The 12821-nt window shown below is 38.2% G+C and overlaps 7 protein-coding genes and 1 non-coding gene across 8 annotated transcripts; 5 read left to right on the top strand and 3 right to left on the bottom strand.

Moving 5' to 3' along the window:
• Positions 1-10: 10 nt before the first annotated feature.
• On the bottom strand, positions 11-179 carry V1514DRAFT_322919 (uncharacterized protein; the record flags this gene model as incomplete). The annotated part of the gene is made up of 1 exon (XM_066926153.1): positions 11-179. A coding segment is annotated over one exon (169 nt), but the record flags the coding sequence as incomplete, so codon positions are not given.
• A 105-nt stretch (positions 180-284) lies between these two features.
• Positions 285-396, top strand: V1514DRAFT_t130. The gene has a single exon. It is a non-coding gene; the product is annotated as a tRNA-Leu (tRNA).
• Positions 397-509: 113 nt separating this feature from the next.
• V1514DRAFT_322918 (RNA-binding domain-containing protein) lies at positions 510-990 on the top strand (the record flags this gene model as incomplete). The annotated part of the gene is made up of 3 exons (XM_066926152.1): positions 510-527; positions 584-684; positions 747-990. 3 exons carry the CDS (start codon positions 510-512, stop codon positions 988-990), a joined length of 363 nt encoding a protein of 120 aa, XP_066780559.1.
• A 64-nt stretch (positions 991-1054) lies between these two features.
• Positions 1055-2960, bottom strand: V1514DRAFT_339376 (Ribophorin I). The gene is made up of 4 exons (XM_066928973.1): positions 2483-2960; positions 2231-2434; positions 1933-2178; positions 1055-1879 (listed from the first exon to the last, which is right to left on the bottom strand). The coding sequence occupies exons 1-4, from the start codon at positions 2827-2829 to the stop codon at positions 1219-1221; spliced, it is 1458 nt and encodes a 485-aa protein (XP_066780558.1). The 5' UTR covers positions 2830-2960; the 3' UTR covers positions 1055-1218.
• Positions 2961-3138: 178 nt separating this feature from the next.
• V1514DRAFT_339374 (uncharacterized protein) lies at positions 3139-4364 on the top strand. The gene is made up of 2 exons (XM_066928972.1): positions 3139-3239; positions 3289-4364. Exons 1-2 carry the CDS (start codon positions 3188-3190, stop codon positions 4197-4199), a joined length of 963 nt encoding a protein of 320 aa, XP_066780557.1. The 5' UTR covers positions 3139-3187; the 3' UTR covers positions 4200-4364.
• Positions 4365-6478: 2114 nt separating this feature from the next.
• Positions 6479-9642, top strand: V1514DRAFT_355646 (Dynamin central region-domain-containing protein; the record flags this gene model as incomplete). The annotated part of the gene is made up of 4 exons (XM_066929636.1): positions 6479-6626; positions 6811-7157; positions 7214-7762; positions 7813-9642. 4 exons carry the CDS (start codon positions 6479-6481, stop codon positions 9193-9195), a joined length of 2427 nt encoding a protein of 808 aa, XP_066780556.1. The 3' UTR covers positions 9196-9642.
• On the bottom strand, positions 9266-10981 carry V1514DRAFT_339362 (taurine catabolism dioxygenase TauD, TfdA family-domain-containing protein). The gene is made up of 2 exons (XM_066928971.1): positions 10093-10981; positions 9266-10017 (listed from the first exon to the last, which is right to left on the bottom strand). Exons 1-2 carry the CDS (start codon positions 10782-10784, stop codon positions 9378-9380), a joined length of 1332 nt encoding a protein of 443 aa, XP_066780555.1. The 5' UTR covers positions 10785-10981; the 3' UTR covers positions 9266-9377.
• Positions 10982-11695: 714 nt separating this feature from the next.
• Positions 11696-11920, top strand: V1514DRAFT_322913 (uncharacterized protein; the record flags this gene model as incomplete). The annotated part of the gene is made up of 1 exon (XM_066926151.1): positions 11696-11920. One exon carries the CDS (start codon positions 11696-11698, stop codon positions 11918-11920), a length of 225 nt encoding a protein of 74 aa, XP_066780554.1.
• Positions 11921-12821: the final 901 nt, after the last annotated feature.

Raw genomic sequence — 12821 nt, 5'->3', positions numbered from 1 at the left:
GGGAGAAGGCCTGCATGCAGGTTGGACTGCATCGTAAAGTCACCTCTGGGAGGCGTGGTGGGAGCGGAGGTGGTGGTCGGGGGGGTGGCGTCGGTGATGGCATTCTGTACCTGACCGCCATGGTCCACCATTGCCTGATCATCAGAGGTACCGGAAGGGTTATCTCCGAGATTAGCCATCGAAAAAAAATCTAATAAGGTTGTTTTTTTTTATTTTTTTCTTAAATTTGGTCACGTGACGTTAAAACATGAAATATGTTGTAAAATTTAAAATTTTAAGTATTGGGCGGGTTGGCCGAGTGGTCTAAGGCGGCAGACTTAAGCTAATAACTTAAGTATAATTTTGGTTATATCTGCTGAACGTAAGTTCGCGCGAGTTCGAACCTCGCATCCGTCATTTTTTAGTTTTTTATTGTAATGGTTGGTTGAAATCAAATATTAATTTTTTTTATAATTATATATGCAGAATTTTTGTTGAAAGAAAAACATTTAATTTTTTTTTTGATCGTCATGTCATCCATAGGAAGGGTATTTTATATTTTCATCAGCATTTTGCAATTAATAAAAATGCTAATAAGTAACAGAGAAATCCAGAAGCTAACCGGATTTTATTTGTGAAAAATCTTTCGTATACTGTGACGTCTCAAGAGCTTTATGATCTATTTGGGAAATTTGGTTCTATACGGTATAAAATAACTACTATTGAATTATTATTTGCAAAGAAGTTACTGATAATAGCTTAAATAGGCAAATCAGATTGGGCAACGCTCCAGGCACCAAAGGTACAGCTTTTGTGGTATATGATGACGTGCAAGATGCCAAAATGGCATGCGATAAGCTCTCAGGATTCAACTTTCAAAATAGATATTTGGTCGTTCTTTATCATCAGCCTGAAAAAGTAACAGCCACACCAACTCATCAAATAAATGGGTTAAGTAACGATATTATACCGAAGTCAGAGATGGGTGCTACACCAAGACGTCAAATCTAAATTTGAAACGTACGTTACTTGTCGGCGTCTAGGAGTTTTTTATTTTATATTGCAACGATAATTGATCATGTATCTCTATATATATATATTTATATATTTCAGTGCATTAAGTATTTTTCATTCTATTACTTGAGCATCTATCCGACTATAAACATGACACCAAACATACAGAGACTTCGATTAACATTTTCTTCCTCATATATAACACTCTAATTTTATTTTCATCTATTATTTAAGTTTTGATATACTGAAATCTAATCTTAACAGAATGATGAAAGCTAAAAAGACGACTGCAATGGTGGTAATGACAAGGACTGGCTTTTGTATACTTGCCGATGCAGAGTATGTGTAAGATATATAAACTTCATGGCGGCGATGTTCATCCAGAAGATTTTGAGATTTCAAAGTGATAACAGTACGCCCAACACTGTCAAGATGTGATTTGCGCAATGACTCTTCAATCACGACTTGAGAAAGTGTCGTCTTTACTTCAACATCCGACGATCCTTCTGGTAAAAGCACCGAAAGATCAACCTCGCCGTATGAGACATTGTCTGGACCTTCCAAAAAAGGGACTTTGAGTAAGTAACGCTCAGACTGTCCGGGTTGAACATTCCATAATTTCAAACTTCGACCAAGATCATGGTTCCAGCCAATAGTAAATGAATAGTTCCAACCGCCAAAAATTGGATATCGTGGTCTAAGTTCCAGGTTCGATCCACGAAAATCTTGACGAAAGTTAGAAGTAGATACATTACCAATTTCATCCGTATAATAAACATCACGAGATCCCGGACGTAGCAATATGTTAAGGCCTTTGATTGCGACTGAACGTTCCTTAGATATGGCAGATGCCTGCCATCGGATACGAGCAAATTGATCACTCAGACTAAAAATAATGTTAAATAAAATTGAGTCTGACTGATTAGACGATATACGTACGTGGCAGCAGCATTCTTTAACCAATACTTCTCCTCCGTAGCTAAATTACCACCATAATGAGACACCCAAATTTCACGTTCAAGTTTGACCACCTCGGTAATAGGAAATGTATATTCATATCTGACTTGAATGTCTTTTGATGCAAATGATGGGACGTCAGTGTAAGGACCGTACGTTAAAACAGTGCCTTCGACAGCGGGGTCAGTTGCAGACTTAGAGTACGCACTAGCACCTCTATCAGGAAGTCTTTATGCCAATTAGTTAAAATTTTCAAAATTTATTTGCAAGATTCGCTTACTTGATCTTTGTTCGCTGCCGATCAGACTCGTACGGTAGAAATGCATATCTGGAGCCAGTCCAAAGAAGATGTTGCACGTCAGCTTGCTTTATCTTAGAAGGTTGAGGATGAAGTACACCAGAATAAGCAGTGGATACTTGAATCGCAGCATTTTCACCTGGATTTAATGGCTTCGTGAACTTAATTGTAAAGTATTGAGCATATCTAGGTTTATTAACAAAACATTAATGTCATAAAAAAAATTAAACATACTTGTCAGTATTATATTCACCAATCTTATAAGTCAATGGTGAAGTGCTATCGCCTTTTTCCTTGATGTCAAGAAATGAGATATGGCTAGATAAATCACCGTCCTTCACTTCGAATGGGAACGTCAAGAAAAACTCTTCTTCTGATGCAGTTCCAATATTTTCAATAACGAAAGATAACGTTTCACGAAGATATGATTTCGTGAGATCGATATTGCGTAATAAATTGTTGACTTTAAAAGACTGTGCTGGAACGAACTGAGAATTCGATAGGGGCGCTGAAGCGAGCGATGGGCTCAATAGAGCAGTAAAAACTGCCAAAATAACGGACAATAGCTTCACAGCAGCCATCTTACACTAAGCCTCTGTCCACTACTGACAAGATTTTGTCCTTTAAAAAATAGATAATTTAAAGAATAAAAGTAATTGCCTCTTTATGTGCCGTTTTATTACGTTTGATCCAATATATAAGACATCTGAAGCGGACACGTTTAAGCTTACAATATGTGCAGAATGACAACCGTGGCGCAAATACATGAACACGTCACCCCAGCGATCCGCGTTGCTAAGGAAACTACGGAAACAAACCGTTCACGAGGGTAAGGGTAAATTATTACGTCAAATAAACAAAAGTGAAGCGATGTCCGCAAAACAACAAATATTACATATATAGCATCCCGTCTGCTTTAAGACAGATTTTAATCCAAGCATGACGCAACTGGAAGAAGGAATGAGAATAGAAATTCTTAGAAATGAAATTGGTAGGTCTCTTTTTTAATATTTTTGGGCGATTAATTGACCAGACCTAAGCTCAACGGACCTTGGAACTAAACAGTCTTGAGTCAATCGCAAGAGAGCTCCCATCTGCAACATCACCTTCAATACGGTCAATATCACCGGATTCTGGTTTAATCTCAGAATCATCTACAAATACATCACCTGACCTGAGTGGATCACAATTTCCTTCATACCTTCCATCAGATTATCTTTATTTATATAGCGGTAATGCTGGCAAAGCTTCCACGTCAAAAGTAATTGAAACGCTTCACAAAACAATTGAAACTTTACAGCGGGATTTAAAAGTCTATACTGAACGTGAAAAGAAAGAGAGGAGGAATAGAAACGCAATCCAAAGAAAATTAGAATCACAGAATGAACAATATGATCGGATGCGGCATCAGAACGATATGTTTGACTCAATATTACGAAGGAAAGAAAGAAAAGTGGAAGAATTAGAGAAGCAACTTTCTGGTGAGTCCGAGAGTTTAAGGTGTGCTCAAGATTCAATATCAGCGCTTAATCGACGAATTAAAGAACTTGAGATTGAGTATGCGCGCGAGAAAGAAGCTAGATGGCGTACTGAGACTGGTTATCAAACGTTGGTTAATGGTAACCAACAAATTTCAAACCGGTTTAGAGAGGAACTCAAATTACTCAAAAGTGAAATCGAGGGAATAAATGTAAGCAGAATGCAGAACTCAGAGAGTGTAAGACTTTTAGAAGTAAACTATTCTAAGATGAAACAAGAAAAGGAATTACTTTTGGAGATTCAAAATAAGTCAGCAGAGGTCCGCAGGCATCAAATGGGAGAACTTCGATCCGCTGTGACGGAATTGCAAGAGAAAGTGTCAGATTTCAGGTCAGAAGATGAAAAACTAATTAACAATGTTAAGCAGGATCTTCAAAAGTTTGAATGGTTGTCTAGAAACTCTTCAGTATAGCACTAGAGGAATTAAAAAAATGCTTAATGGTTTTGTGGATCACGGTTTCGGATCTAAGGTGTCGTCGTATTAACATGTTTATTTGGGAATAGTATTTTGTATTTCAATTAATAATATCAAGTAATTAATATAAACAGGAGTTGGGATTTGATTTCTTTCTCTGTCTAAAGTATTTATGTGTTATTTATTACATGGTCAAAAAAGCATCGCCTTCGTCACTTGCACTAACTGAGGGTTTGTTTTGAATTTTCCACATTAAAAGAAGTTTATGAAAGTCTTTAAATATTTTAAATTTATACATTTATGTAGTCAGTAAAGAGCCTGGAAAGTTTTATGACTGGATTTGCACCTTTTGATCGATATCGATATATATATGCGCAAATATTCCGAAAAAGTCAATGTTGATGCTGCAGCAGATAGACCTTTTTTTATCCGCAACGATCATGGAAATAATTTTCATTGTACACAACCAGCGCTGGGTTGAGGATTAAATTAAATTTTTGATAGGACATAAGTTAAAATACCAGTATACTCAAGAGAAATTTGACGCAAATTTCACATTAGTGAGTCTACTTCATCACTTGTTCACGATGTCTACGTCTGAGACGCAGATGTGTTTTGTCTATGACGTCATTATGGAGTCATAAACATCGTTATGATAAATCTAGTTTGTATACTTTTCTACTGTTGGTTCGATATCGAACAATATGAATGGATAGGATAAGCTAAGATATGTGATCAAAGCCACGACGAAACATAAGGCGACATCAGAGAGAAGTAATTTGGGGCTAATATTGGTCAAAATTTAAAAAAGTTGGCAAACAATGACGCGTACAGTGCTTGATGAATTTGTGACTTTAAGGTAAAATAGTTTGACATATGTAAGTTTATTGTCTGCTAACTATCCCAATAAATAGCCATATTTTTATTATCTATGTTCATTCTGGATTGAAAATATTATCGAGTATGAAGCCTTGCGATAGGGAAATTAGACTATCTGCTGAAGTGGACGGAAAACAATTTGTTGGTGAAGTATTTTTTTTGCTATATACCAACTGAATCAGCAAGGTATGCAATAAAAAAATCATCCAATTTTTTATTTATTTAAGAAAGTTGAACTACTCAAAATCACCGTGACGTCTAAACTAACTATAGCTTTATTATAAATAACGTGGTAACGAATTTGTAACATGTCGCGCTTACTAAGGCTCATTCTGTCATTCTTTTATCTGTCTATACATTAGATTATTTTTTATTTTCTTAGTTAGACACTAATACATTCGAGGACTTAATTGTCCTTTTTAAGATAAAAAAAAAAATGCTAGTCAAGCCTTTAGAAACAAAGTAGACAGACAACAACCCTAAACCTTGCGATCTTTTAACAAATAAAGGCGCGAATTTTTTCTATTTACAGGAAGTAATAACCGAATCTTTCAATAAAATCAACTTATTGTATAACTATAAAAGCTTGATTGGCTTTAGTAATCTTTTTTCTTCATTGTGGCGATTATGAGAATATAGTTATATGATTTAGCTTGAAGTTCTGCACATATTTGGATATTGCTCTCATTCTCTTTTGGAATTAGGTACACAAGAACGAACATGAGCTCTTTCTTTTGTTTTATTACATGTACCACGCACGGGTGACCACCATTCGTAAGCCCTTCTCTCTCCTCACTATCACGCTCAAATCAAATTTGGAAAATATTTTTGTTATTCCAAATGATTTATTATTACGCCTTTACGAAAGTATTGAAATTGTTGGAATATATCACTTTAATTTAATTTAATCTTTTAACTCGGACGGCAAATTAGAATTGATGTTTGTCTCGTGTCCTAAGTCAGTGGCTGTTAAGGTATATATATTTTGTAGATTGGATAAGATCTATCGGCGCTTTAATTGACCGAATCCTGGTTTTGCTTTTAAGCGCATGTAGACTTCAGTATCGCATTCAAATTGTCTTTACTATTCTACTCGCTAAGTCGCTATTTCATTAAACACCTTCTTTTTTTGAATAAAATAATTTCTTAAAAAACTACTTTTTTTTGCATCCTTTCGTGTAGTTAATTAACATACAAGCAAAGTGAATTTTTAGTTCCCGTGTTGCGCGAACCAGAATTATTTTTTAGGTGCTTGTCGATCTTAGGCACAGTATAAATCAACAAGTTAATATACGTTAATGAATGGTTAATTTCAATTGATCTTTTCGAACGCATTAAACTTCTTAGACCGCTTAGATTCAACATACTTATTTTTGTACAAAATTTAATCCTAATCCATGGCTTCATTTGAAGACCTTATCCCTGTTGTGAACAAACTACAGGATTTAGTGTTCAATACCATTGGCACCGACACCATCGACCTTCCCCAGGTTGTCGTCGTTGGGTCACAGTCTTGCGGAAAGTCTTCAGTTCTTGAAAACATTGGTATGTGTAACTTTTTTACTTATGATTTTAAATTTTATTTTTGTTGTTTTATTTTAATTTATTTTATTTTTTTGGTGAGGACGAGATTTCAATTGAGCTTTTTCTCAATCCATAACTTTGATTTCATACTTCCGTGACTCCCGAATATAGTTAATTGGAGCTAACTTTTACTCTAATTTTTTAGTTGGTAAGGACTTCTTGCCTCGGGGTACTGGTATTGTTACTCGCCGACCTCTTATATTACAGTTGATCAACTTGCCCACTGGGGCTATTACACAATCACTTGATGACACCAGCTCGGATTCACTTGCTTCTGCACAACCTAATCGGCTGCCTGATGAATGGGCTGAATTTCTTCATGTTCCTGGTCGTAAATTTTACGACTTTTCGGAAGTCAGGAGAGAGATTGAAAATGATACTGTTCGGATTGCCGGAAATAATAAGGGGATAAACAAGGATCCTATCAACTTAAAAATATTTTCTCCGCACGTTCTTAATTTAACTCTGGTAGACCTTCCAGGATTGACAAAGGTAAGTAGCTAAATTTTGAGAGGTGCCATATTTTTTTTAATTTGATATATTTTTAGATCCCAATTGGCGATCAGCCAACAGACATTGAAAAGCAGACTAGAAATTTGATTTTAGAATATATTCTGAAGCCTAATAGTATCATTTTAGCTGTATCTCCCGCAAATGTTGATCTGGTCAATTCTGAATCTCTCAAGCTGGCTCGTCAAGTTGATCCTCAAGGCAGACGAACGATTGGCGTGTTGACCAAGCTTGATTTGATGGACCATGGTACTAATGCTATTGATATTTTATCTGGCAGGGTTTATCCATTGAAACTTGGATTTATTGGTGTTGTCAATAGGTCTCAGCAAGATATTCAGGTGAACAAGAGTCTCCCTGATGCATTGAAGGCCGAGCAGGACTTTTTTTTCCAACATCCAGCTTATAGGAATATTTCATTTCGATGTGGCACTCAGTATTTAGCAAAGAGTTTGAACAATACTCTGATGGCCCATATCCGTGAAAAGTTACCAGATATTAAGGCCAGATTGAATACTCTAATGGGGCAAACTCAGCAAGAGCTTGCATCTTACGGTGAACCGCAGATTGGTAACTCCGAAAACAGGGTATGTGATTTCACTTAAGAATAGATAGGGTCAAAAATAACACTTTCCAGGGTCTGTTAATTTTGCAACTGATGACTAAATTTGCGGGTAACTTCATTTCATCAATTGACGGTACATCTTCCGATATATCATTAAAAGAACTTTGTGGTGGAGCTAGGATTTATTACATTTATAATGACGTGTTTGGGAAGTCATTGAACGTGATTAATCCAACTTCAAACTTATCGGTTCTCGATATCCGGACTGCGATTCGCAACTCCACTGGCCCGAGACCATCACTGTTTGTGCCAGAACTTGCTTTTGATTTACTTGTGAAGCCCCAGATTAGGCTTTTGGAACCACCGAGCCAACGTTGTGTGGAACTTGTTTATGAAGAGTTGATGAAGATTTGCCACAACTGTGGTGGACCAGAATTGGCACGATATCCGAAGTTGCAATCGAAAATTATCGAAGTCGTGTCTGATTTACTTCGCGAGAGATTGGGACCGACGTCCAAATATGTTGAAAGTCTAATCGCGATTCAAAGAGCATACATCAATACGAAGCACCCTAACTTTTTGGGCGCAGCATCGGCAATGTCTAGCATTGTTAATTCTCGCCAGGAAAAGGAAAAAAAGGCAAGAGAGGCGCAACGTAAACTTGATCGCCTGGAAATTAAAAAACAAGTTCTCGGAACCAATGGTGTTTCAGACTCAATTATTGAGAACGGCAAGTCAAGCCCATTATTAGGTGAAGGTGAGTCACGACATCATCATCACCAACAGCAACCACACGGCCATCACAACCGGTCTGGATCGCTGTCATTAGGCTCGGCTGGAGCTGTTGACACGACTGGAACTGGTAATCATTCAAGCTCTAAGGATTCGTCCATTTTGAACTTTTTTTTTACCAAAGACCAGAATCACGTGCAACAGCAGCCGAGTTCGCCTTTTTTGTCTGCTAGTCTGAATGACAGCAAAAGCTCACATCGTGCTGATATAGGTACTACTACATTGTCTGGGAATGCCACACCGACGGCTGAGAAGAGGCAGAGCTCGACGACTACGACCACGATCAATACTCAATTTGACTTTTCTACGGATGAATCACTTCTTGTCAACAGCATTGATGGTTTAAACATTCAGGTGCCCGAAGAAGCCAACTTATCTGAACGGGAACAGTTGGAGACTGAACTTATTAGACGGTTAATATTTTCATACTTCGGAATTGTTCGAGAAACGATTCAAGATCAAGTTCCAAAAGCAGTTATGCATTTGCTTGTGAACTATTGCAAAGATGGTATTCAAAACAGACTTGTTTCCGAACTTTATAAAGAAGTCTTGTTTGATGATTTGTTGCAAGAAGATGCGGCACTTGCACAGGAACGGTCAAAATGCGAAAAGATGCTTCGTACCTATACTGAGGCTGCTAGGATTGTGAATGAGGTTGTCTAAAACGACAATTGATACATACATATACATAATTCATATACATAAATGTTATACATATACTATTTTATTTTATTTTATTTTTTTGATTTGCACCGTGTGGATTGTAAATATGATTTGATTTTACATATTTTGCTTCATTTACAAAATGAATAAATTCTATGCCACGACAAAATTTGGTATACGTTTTATAATCCACATCGACCAGAAATTATTCTAAGTTTAGAATAAAAGCTATCGATATCTAAATATGTTCCTTTGAGCCATCTGTATTTCTCAGCACTCTGTGATCGGTTTGGAAAGTTGAATTCGCGTCGGCTATGCAATACTCGCCGATTCATAAACAGGGCACAGATGCCGGGTTTAAATTTCTCTTCATACTGTTCAACAGGATCATTAAGGATTTTCTCAAACTGCCTAAACGCGTGCAAAAATTTGGATAATTCTAAATCATCAGTAGCAGCTTCGGATGACCAAATGCCGTGTTCAAACGGGGCCTGAAACGGTGGCGAGTAATTAACATTTTTAATCAGCTGTTCAGGCATGGCATGATCAAATTTAGAATAATTTTGATCAATATCAATCAAAGGCCTAGTATATGTGTAGTGCTGACCGTCGTTGCAATATTGAAACGTGATTGGGAACTTGGTCAATATGTCAAATGCGGCCGGATCGCGTTGTAGGATAAGATAAGCTGCCCTAAATGAATCCACGTATACGGACTCGCCGCCTTCTGCATTATTGACGATGCAATGGAGTAATTGAATACCGGGAGGTGATTCGTAATAGAGAAGATCCATATGTAAAGGTAGAACAACAGATGTGTATCTGTACGGTAAAGAGAAAAAAAAATTCCATTAAGTTAAGTTTTCTGTTTAATGAACCTCTAATCGATTTACTCACGCTATGTTTTTGGCTTGATCTCCTGATACCACGTTCCATGACCGACCATAAAATGTTTCTTTAATGTAGCCTATCCGCTTTGCAATTTTTTCAACCGCGATCTCACCATTATGTTTCTCACCTTCAGGAACGTCTTTGATAAACGCCAATCCATTGCTGTAAAGACTCATCAACAAATCTTTAAAATGCTTATCATCATTCATGTACTCGTCAAACGTCTTCGTAACAAGGCTTTGCTTTAAAGTTTGCCTATTCCAGTACACGGGTTCGCGATCAAATTTCCATCTTGCTTGATAAATTTGCGCAGGAGTTTCGTACCTGTTCAAAAACTTTTCTGAATACGTGCTAATATGTCCATCTGGTTTCCATGTAACTTTAAAGCTCTCTTGTTTAAAGTTACTATTTGATTCGACGTTGGAAATCTTTGTGAGCGGGGAAAGATGAGCAGTGGAAAAGCTTTTCTGGCCAGTACTTGTGCCCACGCACAACGAGCATGAACATGCATCGCGAAGAAAATGCGCATCAAATATGCGGATTTTGGCTTCGGCATTAGACTGGTCTTCAACTTGATTCACATGAGCTGATGAGGTAGCTGCACGTGTAGTATATTGCCTGACGATATGGACAAAGCAAGCATTATGCAGCAATCTCGGCAGATAAGGGTAACATTTGATCAATTCACGACAAAACATCGCTTAAATAAAGATCCTGGGTGGACTTATATATACTAAATACGAACTGAGTTGTGCAATCGACACAACAGTATCGAGAGCTCATATACCTACCATCTGCAAAGAACTGAGAACGAATATAGAGTTCAGACGTTGTCCAGTCGTCCAATTGCTTTTTCGCATCAGCGGCAAAAGTAACACTCTACCTTGGCAAGATCTCGTCCATATTTCAGTTTATTGTTTAGAGTTTACTATATAAATCTTGTTATAAATTGAGTTTTTTAAATTAACAATTTACCCGGGTGGTCAGCCTTAATTGGGACTCATTACATATAGAGAACCAAAACCATCCCTTGTCACAAGAAAAAAACATGCATATCGTGGCAAATTGTTATGATGTACTAGTTATGTGGTTGAATACAAGATTAACTAAGCAAAATATGCTGTGTCCATTGGGGTAAGAGGTGCAGAAAAACCTAATACATTCTAAGCATTTTGATATGAATTCGAAATTTCAAATGCGGTGATCGCTGATGATGTTACAGATTTGGAATAGTCGAAATAATTTAGGGTCAGCTATGAATTTGAATTTAGGATATTACAAACAAAGGCTAAGGTCGTCATATATTATCTCGGTAAAGTCGCGCCAACTCTGGTGCACCGATAGGGTTTTTGGTGCCATGGAGTGAGCCATTTTAGAGGGATGATTCACAATTACAAGAATAGAGTCGCTTACGCCTCATGCCTTGACGATCACTCACAAAGGCATTCTCACAACCATTCCTGTTCGTCTTGATCCAAAGGCTAACATCGGGGGCTGCTATTTCTGCCACTCCCCGCTACATGTTCGTCAGAACTGTACAGCTGCACCTCAGTGTTCTCATTGCGGGTCTGCGGGACATCACTCAAAACGGTGTTTTAGTCGTCCTCGCATGTCGAGTTCTTCACCTACCCCGGGCGAGGTGTCAACAGCCGAAAGTGCCGCTCGTACCGCCTCAACATTATCGGCTGTCCTTGTTGACCCTCGAACATTGATCGAGAGTTCTGCGGCGACCTCGGAACCAGGAACCTCACCGGACCAGACCGCAATTCCACCGGCCACAGTCCCCACAGCATGGGCCCCTTCCCCGGTGAAGATCCCTCGCCCCATAAAATAGTTCGCGTCAACGCGACACTACCACCTGTGCTCGATCCTCCCGGTGAAGAACCGAACCTCCTTTGGGAAAATTAGAAGCATATCTGTGGTCAATGTATGCCTGGCAGTTTTGTTTTTGATGATACTCCGTTACAGGTGCGACTATCATGACATCAATTGAGGCTTTAAGTTGCAAACCAAGGTTGGGTAACTTCCAGTCTGTTTATTCCTCCAAGGCCGCCGTGTTACTCTCAGCCAGTTAGTTCAGCTACGCACCGGGCCACTTCGGTTATCACTATTAATGATTCAGCCTTACAGGGCGCCCATGAGAATGCTTATGTGGAGCGGTATCAACCGTATCCCATATGTACTCAGCAATCTGCCCGAGGAATCCTATTTGCTAGGAACGCCTGAGGGCCTGGAGAAGTTACAAGCTTTTCTCTTAGTCTTGTGATCATGAGTAACAAATAACAGGTCATTGAACATCCTGTCAGACCCCCTCTCCGACTACTAAGATCGGGTTTTGAGCGGAGATCGGAAGATGGCTGTATGACCGAAGGGGGATAGCTCGGTCATACGGTGCGGTAGGACGAGAACGGTAATTATACAAGTTTACTGAAATAACGTGTAACGGTGAACTAAAACTTGTTTCTTATTGATACAACAAGGACCAAGCACTCATATTTATATCTCTCTTTTCCCATAATATATTATCCTTATTCTCCTACCATGGAACATTATTATTCGTACCTGCATCACGCAACGCTACCCCTCTTTATGTACCATCTCCATATTATAATTGTTCCTTTGCTTATTATTTATTTAACTGTATACTTTCTGATTGTCATCAATTGTCAGTATGAGTACTGCCTAGTCTTACCTATGTGCAGATCCTCTAGGCAAGCTACCGATGACAACATAAA

Source organism: Lipomyces japonicus (assembly GCF_038497905.1).
Source record: "Lipomyces japonicus strain CBS 7319 unplaced genomic scaffold V1514scaffold_105, whole genome shotgun sequence".
Classification (NCBI taxonomy): Eukaryota; Fungi; Ascomycota; class Lipomycetes; order Lipomycetales; family Lipomycetaceae; genus Lipomyces; species Lipomyces japonicus.
Note: the sequence above shows the minus strand (reverse complement) of the source record. Positions and strands in the feature narration are given on the sequence as shown.

What these genes read in the sequence shown, in the direction of transcription:
- V1514DRAFT_339362 (XM_066928971.1), bottom strand. Translation starts at nt 10,784, where the DNA reads ATGTTTTGTCGTGAATTGATCAAATGTTACCCTTATCTGCCGAGATTG. An exon ending in GATCAAGCCAAAAACATAGC is followed by an intron (nt 10,018 to 10,092) that starts GTGAGTAAATCG and finishes TTTACCGTACAG; the next exon opens with ATACACATCTGTTGTTCTAC.
- V1514DRAFT_339374 (XM_066928972.1), top strand. Translation starts at nt 3,188, where the DNA reads ATGACGCAACTGGAAGAAGGAATGAGAATAGAAATTCTTAGAAATGAA. An exon ending in AATTCTTAGAAATGAAATTG is followed by an intron (nt 3,240 to 3,288) that starts GTAGGTCTCTTT and finishes ACCAGACCTAAG; the next exon opens with CTCAACGGACCTTGGAACTA.
- V1514DRAFT_339376 (XM_066928973.1), bottom strand. Translation starts at nt 2,829, where the DNA reads ATGGCTGCTGTGAAGCTATTGTCCGTTATTTTGGCAGTTTTTACTGCT. An exon ending in GGTGAATATAATACTGACAA is followed by an intron (nt 2,435 to 2,482) that starts GTATGTTTAATT and finishes TAATAAACCTAG; the next exon opens with ATATGCTCAATACTTTACAA. An exon ending in TTAAAGAATGCTGCTGCCAC is followed by an intron (nt 1,880 to 1,932) that starts GTACGTATATCG and finishes CATTATTTTTAG; the next exon opens with TCTGAGTGATCAATTTGCTC.